Source organism: Staurois parvus, unplaced genomic scaffold, assembly GCF_062004578.1.
Source record: "Staurois parvus isolate SC_StPar_1 unplaced genomic scaffold, SC_StPar_1.0 ptg003368l, whole genome shotgun sequence".
Lineage (NCBI taxonomy): Eukaryota > Metazoa > Chordata > Amphibia > Anura > Ranidae > Staurois > Staurois parvus.
This window is the reverse complement of record NW_028321164.1, coordinates 42,013-64,806: the sequence shown is the minus strand read 5'-3', so window position 1 is coordinate 64,806 and position 22,794 is coordinate 42,013. Positions and strand designations below refer to the sequence as shown.

General features: G+C 51.7%; 1 protein-coding gene across 3 annotated transcripts in view; it reads left to right on the top strand.

Moving 5' to 3' along the window:
- The window catches only part of LOC149428274 (radial spoke head 1 homolog), a 45,125-nt gene that overhangs the window by 20,261 nt on the left and 2,070 nt on the right, over positions 1-22,794 (top strand). The window contains exons 4-10 of one of the 3 annotated variants that reach the window (XM_089667555.1): positions 3,066-3,156; positions 3,456-3,591; positions 4,184-4,255; positions 4,837-4,935; positions 9,334-9,454; positions 22,129-22,311; positions 22,401-22,545. In XM_089667555.1, the coding sequence (XP_089523681.1) occupies positions 3,066-3,156; positions 3,456-3,591; positions 4,184-4,255; positions 4,837-4,935; positions 9,334-9,454; positions 22,129-22,311; positions 22,401-22,444 (746 nt within the window). In that variant the 3' untranslated portion in view covers positions 22,445-22,545. Of the gene's footprint in view, positions 1-3,065; positions 3,157-3,455; positions 3,592-4,183; positions 4,256-4,836; positions 4,936-9,333; positions 9,455-22,128; positions 22,312-22,400; positions 22,546-22,794 lie in introns of those variants that run through there. The other 2 variants (XM_089667556.1, XM_089667557.1) reach the window with 2 other exon arrangements.

Here is a 22,794-nt window from a genome sequence, read left to right as displayed (position 1 = left end):
GCCCATTCATAAAATGTGTGAAGCCTCCGCTTCCCTACAAAGTTGTCTCTGCCTAGAGCAGCTTCACTGCCTGTGATGGAGAAACAGTCATGTGACTTGGACAGGTCCCGTGACCAGGCACTTGCTTTCATTTCGGTTGCTCTCCACCGGCTTTTGGATACCTGGAGCCAATGGAGCACAATGCACATTCCCTGAGCTTCATCAATGTACAGAGCCCCAGAGACCCCATAGAGAGGCCCAGAGACCCCATAGAGAGGCCCAGAGACCCCGTAGAGAGGCCCAGAGACCCCGTAGAGAGGCCCAGAGACCCCATAGAGAGGCCCAGAGACCCCGTGGAGAGCCCCAGAGGCCCCATAGAGAGCCCCAGAGGCCCCATAGAGAGCCCCAGAGGCCCCATAGAGAGCCCCAGAGGCCCCATAGAGAGCCCCAGAGGCCCCATAGAGAGCCCCAGAGGCCCCATAGAGAGGCCCAGAGACCCCATAGAGGGCCCCAGAGGCCCCATAGACAGCCCCAGAGGCCCCATAGACAGCCCCAGAGACCGCATAGAGAGGCCCAGAGACCGCATAGAGAGGCCCAGAGACCGCATAGAGAGGCCCAGAGACCCCATAGAGAGGCCCAGAGGCCCCATAGAGAGGCCCAGAGACCCCATAGAGGGCCCCAGAGGCCCCATAGACAGCCCCAGAGGCCCCATAGAGAGCCCCAGAGGCCCCATAGAGAGCCCCAGAGGCCCCATAGAGAGCCCCAGAGGCCCCATAGAGAGCCCCAGAGGCCCCATAGAGAGCCCCAGAGGCCCCATAGAGAGCCCCAGAGGCCCCATAGAGAGCCCCAGAGGCCCCATAGAGAGGCCCAGAGACCGCATAGAGAGGCCCAGAGACCCCATAGAGAGGCCCAGAGGCCCCATAGAGAGGCCCAGAGACCCCATAGAGAGGCCCAGAGACCCCATAGAGGGCCCCAGAGGCCCCATAGACAGCCCCAGAGGCCCCATAGAGAGCCCCAGAGGCCCCATAGAGAGCCCCAGAGGCCCCATAGAGAGCCCCAGAGGCCCCATAGAGAGCCCCAGAGACCCCATAGAGAGGCCCAGAGACCCCATAGAGGGCCCCAGAGGCCCCATAGACAGCCCCAGAGGCCCCATAGACAGCCCCAGAGACCGCATAGAGAGGCCCAGAGACCGCATAGAGAGGCCCAGAGACCGCATAGAGAGGCCCAGAGACCGCATAGAGAGGCCCAGAGACCCCATAGAGAGGCCCAGAGGCCCCATAGAGAGGCCCAGAGACCCCATAGAGAGGCCCAGAGACCCCATAGAGAGGCCCAGAGACCCCATAGAGGGCCCCAGAGGCCCCATAGACAGCCCCAGAGGCCCCATAGAGAGCCCCAGAGGCCCCATAGAGAGCCCCAGAGGCCCCATAGAGAGCCCCAGAGACCGCATAGAGAGGCCCAGAGGCCCCATAGAGAGCCCCAGAGACCCCATAGAGAGGCCCAAAGACCCCATAGAGAGGCCCAGAGACCCCATAGACAGCCCCAGAGGCCCCATAGAGAGCCCCAGAGGCCCCATAGAGAGCCCCAGAGACCCCATAGAGAGGCCCAGAGACCGCATAGAGAGGCCCAGAGACCGCATAGAGAGGCCCAGAGACCCCGTAGAGAGCCCCAGAGGCCCCATAGAGAGCCCCAGAGGCCCCATAGAGAGCCCCAGAGAGAGCCCCAGAGGCCCCATAGAGAGGCCCAGAGACCCCATAGAGAGGCCCAGAGACCACATAGAGAGGCCCAGAGGCCCCGTAGAGAGCCCCAGAGACTTCATAGAGAGCCCCAGAGACCCCATAGAGAACCCCATAGAGAGTCCCAGAGACCCCATAGAGAGCCCCAGAGGCCCCATAGAGAGCCCCAGAGGCCCCATAGAGAGCCCCAGAGGCCCCATAGAGAGCCCCAGAGGCCCCATAGAGAGCCCCGGAGACCTCATAGAGAACCCCGGAGACCCCATAGAGAGCCCCAGTGACCCATAAAGAGCCCCAGCAATCCATACAGAGCCCCAGCAACCCCATAGAGAGCCCCAGAGATCTCATAGAGAACCCATAGAGAGCCCCAGAGGCCCCATAGAGAGCCCCAGAGACCCCATAGAGAACCCCATAGAGAGTCCCATAGACCCCATAGAGGGCCCCAGAGACCCCATAGAGAACCCCACAGAGAGCCCCAGAGACCCCACAGAGAACCCCTGGGACCCCATAGAGAACCCCTGGGACCCCATAGAGAGCCCCAGATGCCCCATAGAGAGCCCCAGAGACCCCATAGAGAGCCCCAGAGACCCCATAGAGAACCCCTGGGACCCCATAGTTTATCTAAAGCCAAAAAATCCAAACCCCCTCCTCCCATCCCTGCCCTCCGGGAAGATTCACCCTCTATCTGTCCTGGTGGCCATGACCAGTAAGACAGGAAGTGGTGTGAGGTTCAGATTGGAATGGGGACCCCTGTATCTGTGAAAGTTGGCTAAGGGGGGAATTTCCTCACGACGTGTGGAGAGCAGATGGGGGAAGACGGGTGTCCTGACATCCCATGTATCTGTCATGGCATAAAGCCTACTGGCCGGCCCTCATTTATCACAGAAGACCTGTGTCCTGCTTGTTCCCCGCCCACCCCTGGTGTGTGCATAGGATGAGGGAGGGTCAAAGGCGTGACCTGATGGCTCATAGAGGACAATGTCCGGTCAGAGTGGATCCCGATGATGTGATCACTATGTCACTATTCAGGGTGGAGGCGTCATCGACCAAAGAGGCCTGCAGATATCAGAGCAGCCTGAAGGTGGCAGTGTGCCTCACTTTCACACTGTAATTCTCAGATACAATTGCAGGATTTAAAAAAAAAAAATTATAAAAATATAAAAAAATTGTAAAAGCACTTTTTTTTTAGCTTTTTATAAATAAATAAGACCGCAGAGGGTTGGTCCAGAATGTGACATACATATAGGGGGCAGTTGAAGAATGGACACAGTGGTCCGTGGTCTACCCCCCGCCCTCAACCTTGGATCTCCCCAAAATGAGTGCTTCCAATGACACCCTACTGTCCTCTCCCTCCAGGTGATTGGGTGGATGACCAGCGGCAGGGACAAGGCGTCTACACCTACCCCAATGGAGACACGTACAGCGGAGACTGGTTCTCCCATCAGAGGTAATGTCCTTCAACGCTCTGACTCCTCCCCTGTGGGTGGGACCGTCCTCGTCTCCTGGGCACGCTGTGAGCTGCACTGCACTCAGTAAATGTAAACCCCTGACCTGGTGTCAGCCCAGAGCTCAGACTGAGAGGGAGAAGCTCATCGATCCAATCCAGTCATGTGTTGAGGCATGCTGATAGGAGGAGAGAGCAGAGTGACAGAGAAGGAGGGCTTATCAGTCTGCTGCTTCTCCTTTCATTGTCCAATCACAGGTCTGTTGTCCTCTAATCTGTGTGTACTGTCCCCTCCCCCGCAGGCACGGACAAGGCGTGTACACCTACGCTGACACGGGATCCAAGTATGTGGGCACCTGGGTGAACGGTAAGCAGGACGGAGCCGGAGAGCTCATTCATCTGAACCACCGCTACCAGGGGAAGTTCTCCAACACAATGGTGAGTAGCTCCGCCTCCTCATTGGATGGCGACATCTGTGGGGTCATTCTAGTTGGGGGTGTAATGGTTTACTACTTAAAGTCCAACTCCGGGCTTAGGTCTTCCCTCCCTTCCATTTGCCTAATGGACCGGTCCGGTGACATCACAGACCACGCCCTCTGCGCATCCTAAATGCCGTAACACAGGGGTGTCCAAATGGCGGCCCTCCAGCTGTTGCCGAACTACAAGTCCCATCATGCCTCTGTCTTTGGGAGCCATACTTGTGGCTGTCAATCTCGCAATGCCTCATGGGACTTGTAGTTCGGCAACAACTGGAGGGCCGCCAGTTGGACACCCGTGCTCTAACATAACATGGTCCCGCTGGGGGAGGAGTCCAGGGCTGGGGGGAGGAGTCACAACACCTCGGGCTCAGCCCTTCAGAATTCTCCTAAGGGTCCAGGATGGGGGTGGAGCTTCAGCTCATGAAGTGAACGGGTCGCCCCATGAATGACGACCACAATCACTGACCAGTACAGTCTGCAATTGGGGGGGCAGAGAAGGCAAAATATACCCCTCCCCCACCAACCAATCACGGTGCTGCGTCTCTCCTCAGATGCTCGGTCCTGGGAAATACATCTTTGACATCGGCTGCGAGCAGCACGGCTCCTACGTCCAGGTTGAACAGGTAATCCTCATGTGACTTGTGTTGCTGTTCCATATTTCCCCTCTTGTGGCTCTCACACTTCCTAAATGCAGGAAAAAAACAACAAATCAGCACAAGGGACATAACATATAGTCAGTGGGGTGTGTCCCTTGTGCTGATGTCTCCTCTGTTAGCTGATGCCCCCTCCCCCGCCGCCATAATCTACCGGTGAACTATGCCCACCCTTTCCTCTCAACAAAGCCGTGCTACACCTTCTGTGAATGGAGGAGGGGGCGGGTGATTGATGGCTCCGCCCCCTCCATTCATAGATCCTGTCTCAGTCATAGACACTAGTACAGGGCGGGCATAGTTTGGCTCAATTGGTGAAAGCCCTGTTACTGCTCCCCTCGGTTCTAACTCCTGCAGCTCCGGAAGATCATGGCAGCGGGAGGAGGATTTCACCTGACATCAGCACAAGGGACAGATCCTACTGCCTCTGAGTTGCGTCCTTTGCGCTGACTTTTTTCTTTTAATGATCCAACTGTCTGTGAAATAGCAGTTGCGGGTGGACTCCCCCTTTAAATGAGGTGTAATAATAACACTAACATGGCTGGTTTGTTTAGCTGCCTCGTCCCGGGAAAGTGCAGAGTATTCGGTCCAGTGCCCGCTCCATCCCCGGGTGTAGGAACCCCATTGAAGTATCCATGATGGCCGAGGACACGGTGACACCGCTTGGGGGTGGAGTGGTGTGCTGTGTATGACCGGAATTGTGCATGACACCCGGCAATGGATGGTGTGCAGAGTGGGGGTGGGAAGTGGTCGGTGCTGTGCATGGGGGTGTGATGGTCGGTGCCGTGCATGGGGGTGTGATGGTCGGTGCCGTGCATGGGGGTGTGATGGTCGGTGCCGTGCATGGGGGTGTGATGGTCGGTGCCGTGCATGGGGGTGTGATGGTCGGTGCCGTGCATGGGGGTGTGGTGGTCGGTGTTGTGCATGGGGGTGTGATGGTCGGTGCTGTGCAGGGGGGGTGTGATGGTCGGTGCTGTGCAGGGGGGGTGTGATGGTCGGTGCTGTGCATGGGGGTGTGGTGGTCGGTGTTGTGCAGGGGGGTGTGATGGTCGGTGCTGTGCAGGGGGGTGTGGTGGTCGGTGCTGTGCAGGGGGGTGTGATGGTCGGTGCTGTGCATGGGGGTGTGATGGTCGGTGCTGTGCATGGGGGTGTGATGGTCGGTGCTGTGCATGGGGGTGGGAAGTGGTCGGTGCTGTGCATGGGGGTGGGAAGTGGTCGGTGCTGTGCATGGGGGTGTGATGGTCGGTGCCGTGCATGGGGGTGTGATGGTCGGTGCCGTGCATGGGGGTGTGATGGTCGGTGCCGTGCATGGGGGTGTGGTGGTCGGTGCCGTGCAGGGGGGTGTGATGGTCGGTGCCGTGCAGGGGGGGTGTGATGGTCGGTGCTGTGCATGGGGGTGTGGTGGTCGGTGCCGTGCAGGGGGGTGTGATGGTCGGTGCCGTGCAGGGGGGGTGTGATGGTCGGTGCTGTGCATGGGGGTGTGGTGGTCGGTGCTGTGCATGGGGGTGTGGTGGTCGGTGCAGTGCAGGGGGGTGTGATGGTCGGTGCCGTGCATGGGGGTGTGGTGGTCGGTGCCGTGCATGGGGGTGTGATGGTCGGTGCCGTGCAGGGGGGTGGGAAGTGGTCGGTGCTGTGCATGGGGGTGTGATGGTCGGTGCTGTGCAGGGGGGTGGTCGGTGCCGTGCAGGGGGGTGTGATGGTCGGTGCTGTGCATGGGGGTGGGAAGTGGTCGGTGCCGTGCACGGGGGTGTGATGGTCGGTGCCGTGCAGGGGGGTGTGATGGTCGGTGCCATGCAGGGGGGTGGGAAGTGGTCGGTGCCGTGCAGGGGGGTGTGATGGTCGGTGCCATGCAGGGGGGTGGGAAGTGGTCGGTGCCGTGCATGGGGGTGTGATGGTCGGTGCCGTGCAGGGGGGTGTGATGGTCGGTGCCGTGCAGGGGGGTGTGATGGTCGGTGCCGTGCATGGGGGTGTGGTGGTCGGTGCCGTGCATGGGGGTGTGATGGTCGGTGCCGTGCAGGGGGGTGGGAAGTGGTCGGTGCTGTGCATGGGGGTGTGATGGTCGGTGCTGTGCAGGGGGGTGGTCGGTGCCGTGCACGGGGGTGTGATGGTCGGTGCCGTGCAGGGGGGTGGGAAGTGGTCGGTGCCGTGCATGGGGGTGTGATGGTCGGTGCCGTGCAGGGGGGTGTGATGGTCGGTGCCGTGCAGGGGGGTGGGAAGTGGTCGGTGCCGTGCAGGGGGGTGTGATGGTCGGTGCCGTGCAGGGGGGTGTGATGGTCGGTGCCGTGCAGGGGGGTGTGATGGTCGGTGCCGTGCATGGGGGTGTGGTGGTCGGTGCCGTGCATGGGGGTGTGATGGTCGGTGCCGTGCAGGGGGGTGGGAAGTGGTCGGTGCCGTGCACGGGGGTGTGATGGTCGGTGCCGTGCACGGGGGTGTGATGGTCGGTGCCGTGCAGGGGGGTGTGATGGTCGGTGCCGTGCAGGGGGGTGTGATGGTCGGTGCCATGCAGGGGGGTGGGAAGTGGTCGGTGCCGTGCAGGGGGGTGTGATGGTCGGTGCCGTGCAGGGGGGTGTGATGGTCGGTGCCGTGCAGGGGGGTGTGATGGTCGGTGCCATGCAGGGGGGTGGGAAGTGGTCGGTGCCGTGCAGGGGGGTGTGATGGTCGGTGCCGTGCAGGGGGGTGTGATGGTCGGTGCCGTGCAGGGGGGTGTGATGGTCGGTGCCGTGCAGGGGGGTGGGAAGTGGTCGGTGCCGTGCAGGGGGGTGTGATGGTCGGTGCCGTGCAGGGGGGTGTGATGGTCGGTGCCGTGCAGGGGGGTGGGAAGTGGTCGGTGCCGTGCAGGGGGGTGTGATGGTCGGTGCCGTGCAGGGGGGTGTGATGGTCGGTGCCGTGCAGGGGGGTGTGATGGTCGGTGCCGTGCCATGTTTGCAGTGGCGGATTGTATGGTGGGGGGGGGGAGGGTCTCCGATCCGTAGATGTGGATGCATTTGCCAACCTCCAGCCAACATTTGCCAACCTTCATCAGGAGCTCACCAGTCCCCCTTCATCTGGAGCTCACCAGTCCCCCCTTCATCAGGAGCTCACCAGTCCCCCTTCATCTGGAGCTCACCAGTCCCCCTTCATCTGGAGCTCACCAGTCCCCCCTTCATCAGGAGCTCACCGGTCCCCCCCTTCATCTGGAGCTCACCAGTCCCCCCTTCATCAGGAGCTCACCAGTCCCCCTTCATCAGGAGCTCACCGGTCCCCCCCTTCATCTGGAGCTCACCAGTCCCCCCTTCATCAGGAGCTCACCAGTCCCCCTTCATCAGGAGCTCACCAGTCCCCCCTTCATCTGGAGCTCACCAGTCCCCCTTCATCTGGAGCTCACCAGTCCCCCTTCATCTGGAGCTCACCAGTCCCCCTTCATCAGGAGCTCACCAGTCCCCCTTCATCTGGAGCTCACCAGTCCCCCTTTCATCAGGAGCTCACCAGTCCCCCTTCATCTGGAGCTCACCAGTCCCCCTTTCATCAGGAGCTCACCAGTCCCCCCTTCATCTGGAGCTCACCAGTCCCCCTTTCATCTGGAGCTCACCAGTCCCCCCTTCATCTGGAGCTCACCAGTCCCCCCTTCATCTGGAGCTCACCAGTCCCCCCTTCATCTGGAGCTCACCAGTCCCCCTTTCATCAGGAGCTCACCAGTCCCCCCTTCATCTGGAGCTCACCAGTCCCCCCTTCATCTGGAGCTCACCAGTCCCCCTTTCATCTGGAGCTCACCAGTCCCCCCTTCATCTGGAGCTCACCAGTCCCCCTTTCATCTGGAGCTCACCAGTCCCCCTTTCATCTGGAGCTCACCAGTCCCCCCTTCATCTGGAGCTCACCAGTCCCCCCTTCATCAGGAGCTCACCAGTCCCCCCTTCATCAGGAGCTCACCAGTCCCCCCTTCATCAATCTCTAACCAGTCCCCCTTCATCAGGGTCTCACCAGTCCCCCCTTCATCTGGAGCTCACCAGTCCCCCCTTCATCTGGAGCTCACCAGTCCCCCCTTCATCTGGAGCTCACCAGTCCCCCCTTCATCTGGAGCTCACCAGTCCCCCCTTCATCAGGGGCTCACCAGTCCCCCCTTCATCTGGAGCTCACCAGTCCCCCCTTCATCTGGAGCTCACCAGTCCCCCCCTTCATCTGGAGCTCACCAGTCCCCCTTCATCTGGAGCTCACCAGTCCCCCTTCATCTGGAGCTCACCAGTCCCCCCTTCAACTGGAGCTCACCAGTCCCCACTTCATCTGGAGCTCACCAGTCCCCCCCTTCATCTGGAGCTCACCAGTCCCCCTTCATCTGGAGCTCACCAGTCCCCCTTCATCTGGAGCTCACTAGTTCCCCTTCATCTGGGTCTCATCATGGAAAACATTTCAGGGGATGCTTCTTATTGTGGTTCCAGCTCTGTGCAGACTTCCAGGATGGGTAGGGAGACAATCGCACAAAAGCTGGTCTTGGTTCACCAGCCATACAAGCTGACAGAAGTCCCAGGGAGAGGGGAAGGTGTTCTGTAGTCCTGTCCTAGACTGACAATGCTGCTCCTCCATAGAGTACAGTGAGCGAATGTTGTCCCCCTAGTGATGACAGGAGGCATGTTGCTGGGAGGATGAAAAAAAGCCCCAAAAAACGAATTCAGCCACAATATGTAAGGACTGGTGGAATAATGTCATTTGAGCTAGCGAATAAAGGGGAGGAGCCATCCTGGTGGGACCCCCTAATCTCATGGGCCCAGGGACAGTTGTTCTCTGCACCCCCCTTTAGGTACAAGCAGGGGCAGACTGACCATTTGGAAACTCGGGCACTGCCCGAAGGCCCGGGGTCAGTAGGGGGCCCCATGAGATGCCCCTGGTACCTTTTTCATAGGCTTTTTTGAGTTTGGACAAGGACACGGGGCCCCATGATCCCCTATTGCCCGGGGGCCCCATGAGCTGTCAGTCCGCCCCTGGGTACAAGCTATCAACCTCAACAGTATTTCTGGTATAATAGGATGGGGGGGTTGTCGGTGAACTCAGTGACACAAATCTCATTTCTCCTGCACCAGGAAAAAGAGGAGGAGGAAGAGGAGGAGCCTCTGGCAGTGCCAACAACACGATGGAACGCGGAGAAGATCACCAGCCTGACCACCTGGTCACCCACAGAAGTGGTACCGCCCCCAGCTCCAGGTATGAGGTCACTCCATCCCTCAACTGTTATCTGACACAGCCGAGGCCCCTACTTCCATACTCCTGGAGGCGGAGCTTGTTCTGGGGTGGGCACATTAAAATACGAAGGTGTGCTCTTCCCTAGAGCTAGCATTGCTTTCATTGGCTGAGTAGTGGCAGCCTCCTGTGCTGTGAGACAGCTTTGGCCATGAGAGATGACAGGTAGGGTGATGGGTTCCCATGGTCCTCATGATCCGGAATATCACTGTGATGGATTTTATGGAGGGATTGGAGAGGATACGGTGTCCCGGCTGAAAGTGGAGATTTTCTATCTACCATTCTATTGCCTTTCATTAAAGGCACTGAGAAGTAGACGAGAATGTTCTATAAATTACACATACATAGGAATCGGAATAGAAGAAAGAAGAAGGGCTGTAGGGAGCATGGACCTCCTGGAACCGGCTTCGAAGAATAGTGAGGAGGACACTTCTGAACATCTCCTCCCTCCTTGGCTGATCAGCTGCCTTCTGGGGAGGTTTCTCCAGATACCTTCACCAAGTGAATGCTATAGTCCTTCCCTTCAACAAGTGGATGCTGTTAGTGTTTGGCTAAGTTTCAGGAGCTCCTTTGGACCATTCGTGATTCTCAGTTTCCTTCTGTGTCGCCTTGGGGTGTCTGGAGGAAATTTTGGTTGCATCTTTAATTCTTTCCTAATACTTTCCATCTCATCATCATTCTCTCCTGATTTAGTGGATCGAACCCTTAGATTCCCCAAGAGGCTCAGAGGTCTTTTTCACCCTTTTAGGCTGTAGGGTTGTATTTTGCTTTCCATCTCATTGTAGGCTGTAGGGTTGTATTTTGCTTTCCATCTCATCATCATTCTCTCCTGATTTAGTGGATCGAATCCTTAGATTCCCCAAGAGGCTCAGAGGTCTCTTTCACCCTTGTAGGCTATAGGGTTGTATTTTGCTTTCCATCTCATCATCATTCTCTCCTGATTTAGTAGATCGAACCCTTAGATTCCCCGAGAGGCTCAGAGGTCTCTTTCACCCTTGTAGGCTATAGGGTTGTATTTTGCTTTCCATCTCATTGTAGGCTATAGGGTTGTATTTTGCTTTCTATCTCATCATCATTCTCTCTTGATTTAGTGGATCAAACCCTTAGATTCCCCAAGAGGCTCAGAGGTCTCTTTCGCCCTTGTAGGCTATAGGGTTGTATTTTGCTTTCCATCTCATCATCATTCTCTCCTGATTTAGTGGATCGAACCCTTAGATTCCCCAAGAGGCTCAGAGGTCTCTTTCGCCCTTGTAGGCTATAGGGTTGTATTTTGCTTTCCATCTCATCATCATTCTCTCCTGATTTAGTGGATCGAACCCTTCGATTCCCCAAGAGGCTCAGAGGTCTCTTTCGCCCTTGTAGGCTATAGGGTTGTATTTTGCTTTCCATCTCATCATCATTCTCTCCTGATTTAGTGGATCGAACCCTTAGATTCCCCAAGAGGCTCAGAGGTCTCTTTCGCCCTTGTAGGCTATAGGGTTGTATTTTGCTTTCCATCTCATCATTCTCTCCTGATTTAGTGGATCGAACCCTTAGATTCCCCAAGAGGCTCAGAGGTCTCTTTCGCCCTTGTAGGCTATAGGGTTGTATTTTGCTTTCCATCTCATCATTCTCTCCTGATTTAGTGGATCGAACCCTTAGATTCCCCAAGAGGCTCAGAGGTCTCTTTCGCCCTTGTAGGCTATAGGGTTGTATTTTGCTTTCCATCTCATCATCATTCTCTCCTGATTTAGTAGATCGAACCCTTAGATTCCCCGAGAGGCTCAGAGGTCTCTTTCACCCTTGTAGGCTATAGGGTTGTATTTTGCTTTCCATCTCATCATCATTCTCTCCTGATTTAGTGGATCGAACCCTTAGATTCCCCAAGAGGCTCAGAGGTCTCTTTCGCCCTTGTAGGCTATAGGGTTGTATTTTGCTTTCCATCTCATCATCATTCTCTCCTGATTTAGTGGATCGAACCCTTAGATTCCCCAAGAGGCTCAGAGGTCTCTTTCGCCCTTGTAGGCTATAGGGTTGTATTTTGCTTTCCATCTCATCATCATTCTCTCCTGATTTAGTAGATCGAACCCTTAGATTCCCCGAGAGGCTCAGAGGTCTCTTTCACCCTTGTAGGCTATAGGGTTGTATTTTGCTTTCCATCTCATCATCATTCTCTCCTGATTTAGTGGATCGAACCCTTAGATTCCCCAAGAGGCTCAGAGGTCTCTTTCGCCCTTGTAGGCTATAGGGTTGTATTTTGCTTTCCATCTCATCATCATTGTCTCCTGATTTAGTGGATCGAACCCTTAGATTCCCCAAGAGGCTCAGAGGTCTCTTTCGCCTTTGTAGGCTATAGGGTTGTATTTTGCTTTCCATCTCATCATCATTCTCTCCTGATTTAGTGGATCGAACCCTTAGATTCCCCAAGAGGCTCAGAGGTCTCTTTCGCCTTTGTAGGCTATAGGGTTGTATTTTGCTTTCCATCTCATCATCATTCTCTCCTGATTTAGTGGATCGAACCCTTAGATTCCCCAAGAGGCTCAGAGGTCTCTTTCGCCCTTGTAGGCTATAGGGTTGTATTTTACTTTCCATCTCATCATCATTCTCTCCTGATTTAGTGGATCGAACCCTTAGATTCCCCAAGAGGCTCAGAGGTCTCTTTCGCCCTTGTAGGCTGTAGGGTTGTATTTTGCTTTCCATCTCATCATCTTTCTCTCCTGATTTAGTGGATCGAACCCTTAGATTCCCCAAGAGGCTCAGAGGTCTCTTTCGCCCTTGTAGGCTATAGGGTTGTATTTTGCTTTCCATCTCATCATCATTCTCTCCTGATTTAGTGGATCGAACCCTTAGATTCCCCAAGAGGCTCAGAGGTCTCTTTCGCCCTTGTAGGCTATAGGGTTGTATTTTGCTTTCCATCTCATCATCATTCTCTCCTGATTTAGTGGATCGAACCCTTAGATTCCCCAAGAGGCTCAGAGGTCTCTTTCGCCCTTGTAGGCTGTAGGGTTGTATTTTGCTTTCCATCTCATCATCATTCTCTCCTGATTTAGTGGATCGAACCCTTAGATTCCCCAAGAGGCTCAGAGGTCTCTTTCGCCCTTGTAGGCTATAGGGTTGTATTTTGCTTTCCATCTCATCATCATTCTCTCCTGATTTAGTGGATCGAACCCTTAGATTCCCCAAGAGGCTCGGAGGTCTCTTTCGCCCTTGTAGGCTATAGGGTTGTATTTTGCTTTCCATCTCATCATTCTCTCCTGATTTAGTGGATCGAACCCTTAGATTCCCCAAGAGGCTCAGAGGTCTCTTTCGCCCTTGTAGGCTATAGGGTTGTATTTTGCTTTCCATCTCATCATCATTCTCTCCTGATTTAGTGGATCGAACCCTTAGATTCCCCAAGAGGCTCGGAGGTCTCTTTCGCCCTTGTAGGCTATAGGGTTGTATTTTGCTTTCCATCTCATCATTCTCTCCTGATTTAGTGGATCGAACCCTTAGATTCCCCAAGAGGCTCAGAGGTCTCTTTCGCCCTTGTAGGCTATAGGGTTGTATTTTGCTTTCCATCTCATCATCATTCTCTCCTGATTTAGTGGATCGAACCCTTAGATTCCCCAAGAGGCTCGGAGGTCTCTTTCGCCCTTGTAGGCTATAGGGTTGTATTTTGCTTTCCATCTCATCATTCTCTCCTGATTTAGTGGATCGAACCCTTAGATTCCCCAAGAGGCTCAGAGGTCTCTTTCGCCCTTGTAGGCTATAGGGTTGTATTTTGCTTTCCATCTCATCATCATTCTCTCCTGATTTAGTAGATCGAACCCTTAGATTCCCCAAGAGGCTCAGAGGTCTCTTTCGCCCTTGTAGGCTATAGGGTTGTATTTTGCTTTCCATCTCATCATCATTCTCTCCTGATTTAGTGGATCGAACCCTTAGATTCCCCAAGAGGCTCAGAGGTCTCTTTCGCCCTTGTAGGCTATAGGGTTGTATTTTGCTTTCCATCTCATCATCATTCTCTCCTGATTTAGTGGATCGAACCCTTAGATTCCCCAAGAGGCTCAGAGGTCTCTTTCGCCCTTGTAGGCTATAGGGTTGTATTTTGCTTTCCATATCATCATCTTTCTCTCCTGATTTAGTGGATCGAACCCTTAGATTCCCCAAGAGGCTCAGAGGTCTCTTTCGCCCTTGTAGGCTATAGGGTTGTATTTTGCTTTCCATCTCATCATCTTTCTCTCCTGATTTAGTGGATCGAACCCTTAGATTCCCCAAGAGGCTCAGAGGTCTCTTTCGCCCTTGTAGGCTATAGGGTTGTATTTTGCTTTCCATCTCATCATCATTCTCTCCTGATTTAGTGGATCGAACCCTTAGATTCCCCAAGAGGCTCAGAGGTCTCTTTCGCCCTTGTAGGCTATAGGGTTGTATTTTGCTTTCCATCTCATCATCATTCTCTCCTGATTTAGTGGATCGAACCCTTAGATTCCCCAAGAGGCTCAGAGGTCTCTTTCGCCCTTGTAGGCTATAGGGTTGTATTTTGCTTTCCATCTCATCATCATTCTCTCCTGATTTAGTGGATCGAACCCTTAGATTCCCCAAGAGGCTCAGAGGTCTCTTTCGCCCTTGTAGGCTATAGGGTTGTATTTTGCTTTCCATCTCATCATCTTTCTCTCCTGATTTAGTGGATCGAACCCTTAGATTCCCCAAGAGGCTCAGAGGTCTCTTTCGCCCTTGTAGGCTATAGGGTTGTATTTTGCTTTCCATCTCATCATCATTCTCTCCTGATTTAGTGGATCGAACCCTTAGATTCCCCAAGAGGCTCAGAGGTCTCTTTCGCCCTTATAGGCTATAGGGTTGTATTTTGCTTTCCATCTCATCATCATTCTCTCCTGATTTAGTGGATCGAACCCTTAGATTCCCCAAGAGGCTCAGAGGTCTCTTTCGCCCTTGTAGGCTATAGGGTTGTATTTTGCTTTCCATCTCATCATCATTCTCTCCTGATTTAGTGGATCGAACCCTTAGATTCCCCAAGAGGCTCAGAGGTCTCTTTCGCCCTTATAGGCTATAGGGTTGTATTTTGCTTTCCATCTCATCATCATTCTCTCCTGATTTAGTGGATCGAACCCTTAGATTCCCCAAGAGGCTCAGAGGTCTCTTTCGCCCTTGTAGGCTATAGGGTTGTATTTTGCTTTCCATCTCATCATCATTCTCTCCTGATTTAGTGGATCGAACCCTTAGATTCCCCAAGAGGCTCAGAGGTCTCTTTCGCCCTTGTAGGCTATAGGGTTGTATTTTGCTTTCCATCTCATCATCTTTCTCTCCTGATTTAGTGGATCGAACCCTTCGATTCCCCAAGAGGCTCAGAGGTCTCTTTCGCCCTTGTAGGCTATAGGGTTGTATTTTACTTTCCATCTCATCATCATTCTCTCTTGATTTAGTGGATCGAACCCTTAGATTCCCCAAGAGGCTCAGAGGTCTCTTTCGCCCTTGTAGGCTATAGGGTTGTATTTTGCTTTCCATCTCATCATCATTCTCTCCTGATTTAGTGGATCGAACCCTTAGATTCCCCAAGAGGCTCAGAGGTCTCTTTCGCCCTTGTAGGCTATAGGGTTGTATTTTGCTTTCCATCTCATCATCTTTCTCTCCTGATTTAGTGGATCGAACCCTTAGATTCCCCAAGAGGCTCAGAGGTCTCTTTCGCCCTTGTAGGCTATAGGGTTGTATTTTGCTTTCCATCTCATCATCATTCTCTCCTGATTTAGTGGATCGAACCCTTAGATTCCCCAAGAGGCTCAGAGGTCTCTTTCGCCCTTGTAGGCTATAGGGTTGTATTTTGCTTTCCATCTCATCATAATTCTCTCCTGATTTAGTGGATCGAACCCTTAGATTCCCCAAGAGGCTCAGAGGTCTCTTTCGCCCTTGTAGGCTATAGGGTTGTATTTTGCTTTCCATCTCATCATCTTTCTCTCCTGATTTAGTGGATCGAACCCTTAGATTCCCCAAGAGGCTCAGAGGTCTCTTTCGCCCTTGTAGGCTATAGGGTTGTATTTTACTTTCCATCTCATCATCATTCTCTCTTGATTTAGTGGATCGAACCCTTAGATTCCCCAAGAGGCTCAGAGGTCTCTTTCGCCCTTGTAGGCTATAGGGTTGTATTTTGCTTTCCATCTCATCATCATTCTCTCCTGATTTAGTGGATCGAACCCTTAGATTCCCCAAGAGGCTCAGAGGTCTCTTTCGCCCTTGTAGGCTATAGGGTTGTATTTTGCTTTCCATCTCATCATCTTTCTCTCCTGATTTAGTGGATCGAACCCTTAGATTCCCCAAGAGGCTCAGAGGTCTCTTTCGCCCTTGTAGGCTATAGGGTTGTATTTTGCTTTCCATCTCATCATCATTCTCTCCTGATTTAGTGGATCGAACCCTTAGATTCCCCAAGAGGCTCAGAGGTCTCTTTCGCCCTTGTAGGCTATAGGGTTGTATTTTGCTTTCCATCTCATCATCATTCTCTCCTGATTTAGTGGATCGAACCCTTAGATTCCCCAAGAGGCTCAGAGGTCTCTTTCGCCCTTGTAGGCTATAGGGTTGTATTTTGCTTTCCATCTCATCATAATTCTCTCCTGATTTAGTGGATCGAACCCTTAGATTCCCCAAGAGGCTCAGAGGTCTCTTTCGCCCTTGTAGGCTATAGGGTTGTATTTTGCTTTCCATCTCATCATCTTTCTCTCCTGATTTAGTGGATCGAACCCTTAGATTCCCCAAGAGGCTCAGAGGTCTCTTTCGCCCTTGTAGGCTATAGGGTTGTATTTTGCTTTCCATCTCATCATCATTCTCTCCTGATTTAGTGGATCGAACCCTTAGATTCCCCAAGAGGCTCAGAGGTCTCTTTCGCCCTTATAGGCTATAGGGTTGTATTTTGCTTTCCATCTCATCATCATTCTCTCCTGATTTAGTGGATCGAACCCTTAGATTCCCCAAGAGGCTCAGAGGTCTCTTTCGCCCTTGTAGGCTATAGGGTTGTATTTTGCTTTCCATCTCATCATCATTCTCTCCTGATTTAGTGGATCGAACCCTTAGATTCCCCAAGAGGCTCAGAGGTCTCTTTCGCCCTTATAGGCTATAGGGTTGTATTTTGCTTTCCATCTCATCATCATTCTCTCCTGATTTAGTGGATCGAACCCTTAGATTCCCCAAGAGGCTCAGAGGTCTCTTTCGCCCTTGTAGGCTATAGGGTTGTATTTTGCTTTCCATCTCATCATCATTCTCTCCTGATTTAGTGGATCGAACCCTTAGATTCCCCAAGAGGCTCAGAGGTCTCTTTCGCCCTTGTAGGCTATAGGGTTGTATTTTGCTTTCCATCTCATCATCTTTCTCTCCTGATTTAGTGGATCGAACCCTTCGATTCCCCAAGAGGCTCAGAGGTCTCTTTCGCCCTTGTAGGCTATAGGGTTGTATTTTACTTTCCATCTCATCATCATTCTCTCTTGATTTAGTGGATCGAACCCTTAGATTCCCCAAGAGGCTCAGAGGTCTCTTTCGCCCTTGTAGGCTATAGGGTTGTATTTTGCTTTCCATCTCATCATCATTCTCTCCTGATTTAGTGGATCGAACCCTTAGATTCCCCAAGAGGCTCAGAGGTCTCTTTCGCCCTTGTAGGCTATAGGGTTGTATTTTGCTTTCCATCTCATCATCTTTCTCTCCTGATTTAGTGGATCGAACCCTTAGATTCCCCAAGAGGCTCAGAGGTCTCTTTCGCCCTTGTAGGCTATAGGGTTGTATTTTGCTTTCCATCTCATCATCATTCTCTCCTGATTTAGTGGATCGAACCCTTAGATTCCCCAAGAGGCTCAGAGGTCTCTTTCGCCCTTGTAGGCTATAGGGTTGTATTTTGCTTTCCATCTCATCATAATTCTCTCCTGATTTAGTGGATCGAACCCTTAGATTCCCCAAGAGGCTCAGAGGTCTCTTTCGCCCTTGTAGGCTATAGGGTTGTATTTTGCTTTCCATCTCATCATCTTTCTCTCCTGATTTAGTGGATCGAACCCTTAGATTCCCCAAGAGGCTCAGAGGTCTCTTTCGCCCTTGTAGGCTATAGGGTTGTATTTTACTTTCCATCTCATCATCATTCTCTCTTGATTTAGTGGATCGAACCCTTAGATTCCCCAAGAGGCTCAGAGGTCTCTTTCGCCCTTGTAGGCTATAGGGTTGTATTTTGCTTTCCATCTCATCATCATTCTCTCCTGATTTAGTGGATCGAACCCTTAGATTCCCCAAGAGGCTCAGAGGTCTCTTTCGCCCTTGTAGGCTATAGGGTTGTATTTTGCTTTCCATCTCATCATCTTTCTCTCCTGATTTAGTGGATCGAACCCTTAGATTCCCCAAGAGGCTCAGAGGTCTCTTTCGCCCTTGTAGGCTATAGGGTTGTATTTTGCTTTCCATCTCATCATCATTCTCTCCTGATTTAGTGGATCGAACCCTTAGATTCCCCAAGAGGCTCAGAGGTCTCTTTCGCCCTTGTAGGCTATAGGGTTGTATTTTGCTTTCCATCTCATCATAATTCTCTCCTGATTTAGTGGATCGAACCCTTAGATTCCCCAAGAGGCTCAGAGGTCTCTTTCGCCCTTGTAGGCTATAGGGTTGTATTTTGCTTTCCATCTCATCATCTTTCTCTCCTGATTTAGTGGATCGAACCCTTAGATTCCCCAAGAGGCTCAGAGGTCTCTTTCGCCCTTGTAGGCTATAGGGTTGTATTTTACTTTCCATCTCATCATCATTCTCTCTTGATTTAGTGGATCGAACCCTTAGATTCCCCAAGAGGCTCAGAGGTCTCTTTCGCCCTTGTAGGCTATAGGGTTGTATTTTGCTTTCCATCTCATCATCATTCTCTCCTGATTTAGTGGATCGAACCCTTAGATTCCCCAAGAGGCTCAGAGGTCTCTTTCGCCCTTGTAGGCTATAGGGTTGTATTTTGCTTTCCATCTCATCATCTTTCTCTCCTGATTTAGTGGATCGAACCCTTAGATTCCCCAAGAGGCTCAGAGGTCTCTTTCGCCCTTGTAGGCTATAGGGTTGTATTTTACTTTCCATCTCATCATCATTCTCTCTTGATTTAGTGGATCGAACCCTTAGATTCCCCAAGAGGCTCAGAGGTCTCTTTCGCCCTTGTAGGCTGTAGGGTTGTATTTTGCTTTCCATCTCATCATCATTCTCTCCTGATTTAGTGGATCGAACCCTTAGATTCCCCAAGAGGCTCAGAGGTCTCTTTCGCCCTTGTAGGCTGTAGGGTTGTATTTTGGCAGTAGGTTCTCTGGTGTTCCTCATTATTGTGGTTGGTTTTCTGGCTTGGCAACCTGTTTGACCACGGATTTTCTTTCCCCTGAACCTTAGAGGTGAAAGGCATTGTGACTGTTTGTGTAGACAGTCTGGCCTTCCTTCCTTGACCAGTTTGTGATAGTAGGTTTCCAATGAGACCTGTCCTTACCGGGGGTTTCTGTTCTGTTGACCACACCAAGTTGTGGGTTCATTCTTCCCTGTTGGTAATCGGTCATTGTTCTGGTTTTGGTGGATTATAAGTGATCGTCTTCACTGACTAAGGTTTGGCGCATTCCCTTCTGGAGGTGACCTTCCATCTTGGTCTGGAGTATCAGGTCGCCCCTCCTCTAAAGGATTCCTCATCGCTTCAGACTCGGACATTGGTCCTGGGCCACAGGCAGTCCTTGGTCCTCCTAGTGAGGACGGTTAATAGTTTTTCCTGTTGCCCACCCCTCAATTGGACTACTTTTGGGTGTCTCGACTTTGTTTGAATTCCTATGTCCCTCAATGGGTGAGGATACTGATCTACTAGCCTCCCATCCTTGGACATTGTATCCTTATAGTAGGACCCACCACTCAGAATACACTGATCAGGTCCTGCAGCTGCTGATCGACAGAGGTTTTCAGCATGTCCCTTCGACAGAAATCGATCAAAAGATTGGCTTCTGTCGAGCCAGGACAGACGCAGAAACTTGCACAGTCTCTGCTGAACCGGCCAGATTTCTATCAGTGTATGTTCAGTTTCATTTGATTCATTTTGATAGCCCGGAGGTGACTTGTCATTCCTGCTGATCAATACGAGAGCTCATCTGATCATGTGTTAGCCTGCTATTCACAATCGTAATCAATATTGATGGACATCTGATAGAAGTTGACTGAAAGTTGTTCTAAATCTGTCTATATGGTTGTGTTATAGATTATTATGCGGTTGGTTTGTGTATGTTTTGTGGTCCAGACACAGCAGAGATGAAAGAGGTCCATTAATCTGCTCAGTGTTGGGTCACCCTCGGCACAGTTCATTGATCTAACCATTGTACGTTTTATGACTGACAAGTTTGTTTCAAAGTTATAGTGATCCGTTCAATTCTCCCTTCCATTGTAAAAATTGTGATGGAGTCATCTGCCCTCAGGGAGTATCTCTCGGTATGTATCTTCCTCTTGTTGTGGTTGGAAAGCCAGCTATGGCTATGGCTGGCCTGAGAGTCGTCTGACCTCAGAGATGGCCCATGTCTATCAGTATCTCTCTTCTCCTTTCTGGGGTTGGAGAGTTTACTGTGGCAGAGGGTTCCAAGTCATCTGACTTCAGAGATGGACCCATATCTCTCAGTATGTCTCTTTTCCTTGCAGTGGTTACAGAGCCAGCTATGGCTGAGGGTTCCAAGTCATCTTACTTCATAGATGACCCATATCTCACAGTATGTATCTTCTCCTTGCTGGGCTTGGAGAGTTTACTGTGGCAGAGGGTTCCAAGTCATCTGACGTCATGATGGTCCATATCTCTCAGTATGTCTCTTTTCCTTGCTGGGGTTACAGAGTCAGCTGTGGCTGAAAGTCCTGAGTTATCTGACTTCATGATGGCCCATATCTCTCAGTATGTCTCTTCTTCTTGCAATGGATGGAGAGTGAGCTGTGGTTGAGGGTTCCAAGTCATATGACTTCAGAGATGTACCCATATCTCTCAGTATGTCTTTTCTTCTTGCTGGGGTTGGAGAGTTTACTGTGGCAGAGGGTTCCAAGTCATCTGACTTCATGATGGTCCATATCTCTCAGTATGTCTCTTTTCCTTGCTGGGGTTACAGAGTCAGCTGTGGCTGAAAGTCCTGAGTTATCTGACTTCATGATGGCCCATATCTCTCAGTATGTCTCTTCTTCTTGCAGTGCTTGGAGAGTCAGCTGTGGCTGAAAGTCCTGAGTTGTCTGACTTCATGATGGCCCATATCTCTCAGTATGTCTCTTCTTCTTGCAATGGATGGAGAGTGAGCTGTGGCTGAGGGTTCCAAGTCATGACTTCAGAGATGTACCCATATCTCTCAGTATGTCTCTTCTTCTTGCAGTGGTCGGAGAGTCCGCTGTGGCTGAGAGTCCTCAGTTATCTGACTTCATAAGTGACTCATATCTCTCAGTATGGGAGAATGTCACCAGCACACCGAGGATCACCAATATGGGTCCAAAGGTTTTAATCAACGATCACATAGTTACAGCAAGGCAGCGTTTCGGAGTCTCACAGGACCCCTTCACCAGGCATGTGACGTCACATGCTGGTGATATTCTCCCTAGCTGATTCTGTTTGGTTCCAGCTGACGGTCGCTGCAGCACCCACTTATACACACCGCCATTTGTAACGCAGAAATGTGTGTTTGGATTGTAGACTTGCATATCTCTCAGTATGTCTCTTCTCCATGCTGGGGTTGGAGAGTTTACTGTGCCAGAGGGTTCCAAGTAATCTGACTTCATGATGGCCCATTTCTCTCAGTATGTCTCTTCTCCTTGCAGTGGTTAGAGAGCCGGCTATGACAGAGGGTTCCAAGTCATCTGACTTGATAGATGACCCATATCTCTCAGTATGTCTCTTCTTCTTGCAGTGGTTGGAGAGTCAGCTATGGCAGAGGTCTCTGAATAGTCTGATCTCAGAGATGGACCCATATCTCTCAGTATGTCTCTTCTCTTTTCTGGGGTTAAAGAGTCAGCTGTGGCAGAGGGTTCCAAGTCATATGACCTCAGAGATGGACCCATATCTCCCAGTATGTCTCTTCTTGCAGTTGTTGGAGAGTTAGCTGTGGCTGAGGGCTCTGAGTTATCTGACTTCAGGAATGACCCATATCTCTCTGTATTTCTTTTCTCCTTGCGTTGGTTGGAGTCAGCTGTGGCAGAGGGTTCCAAGTCATCTGACATCAGAGATGACCCATATCTCTCAGTATTATTCTTCTCCTTGCTTGGGTTGGAGTCAGCTGTGGCAGAGGGTTCCAAGTCATCTGACATCAGAGATGACCCATATCTCTCAGTATTATTCTTCTCCTTGCTTGGGTTGGAGTCAGCTGTGGCAGAGGGTTCCAAGTCATCTGACATTAGAGATGACCCATATCTCTCAGTATTATTCTTCTCCTTGCTTGGGTTGGAGTCAGCTGTGGCAGAGGGTTCCAAGTCATCTGACATCAGAGATGACCCATATCTCTCAGTATTTCTTTTCTCCTTGCGTTGGTTGGAGTCAGCTGTGGCAGAGGGTTCCAAGTCATCTGACATTAGAGATGACCCATATCTCTCAGTATTATTCTTCTCCTTGCTTGGGTTGGAGAGTGGCTATGGCAGAGGGTTCTGAGTCATGTGACCCTAGAGATGACCCATATCTCTTAGTATGTCTCTTCTCCTTGCAGTGGTTGGAGAACCGGCTATGGCAGAGGATTCTGAGACTCCCCCAGAGTCTGCCACCTTGACCAATCCGTTAGAAGAGGCTCCACCTTCTGTTCAAGAATCAGAAAACATAACTGCCGCGTCTGAGGCAACATCGGTCTTACCAGAGAGTTCGGCAGAGGCTGAGAGGACAGACCCGGATGAAGGTAAGTGGGGGTGTGAAATGCCATTGTCCTGTTTTGTCTGTCATGTTTCTCCTCCATCTCCTTCATCTTTCCCACCTTTGATATTCCAGTTGGCTCATCAGAGCAGACGGTTCCACTGGACACAACTAGATGAAACCCAATCCCTGGAGACCTTGTGTACAACTCTCTGATGGAGTCAGGAGATGTTATTTATTGAAGGATGAAGCCCACTCATAAATAAATACTTCAATATGGGGGTGACTTAGCCTTAATTTTGTGTAGGATGGAGAGAGGTTGGAGCCTCTGTCAGTCATTTGTGGTGTCTGTCTCTGGTGGAGAACTGTCTGCACAGGAAATTATAGGAAATCTTTCCAACCGCAACCCCTGTATCAAGGTGACAGACATGTTACAAGACCAATACCATGAGATAACGTGACCCTGTCAGCATGGAGGCAACTACTGCCGACCCTGACTGTCATGCCGGTGTTCTGGCTTCAATTATTT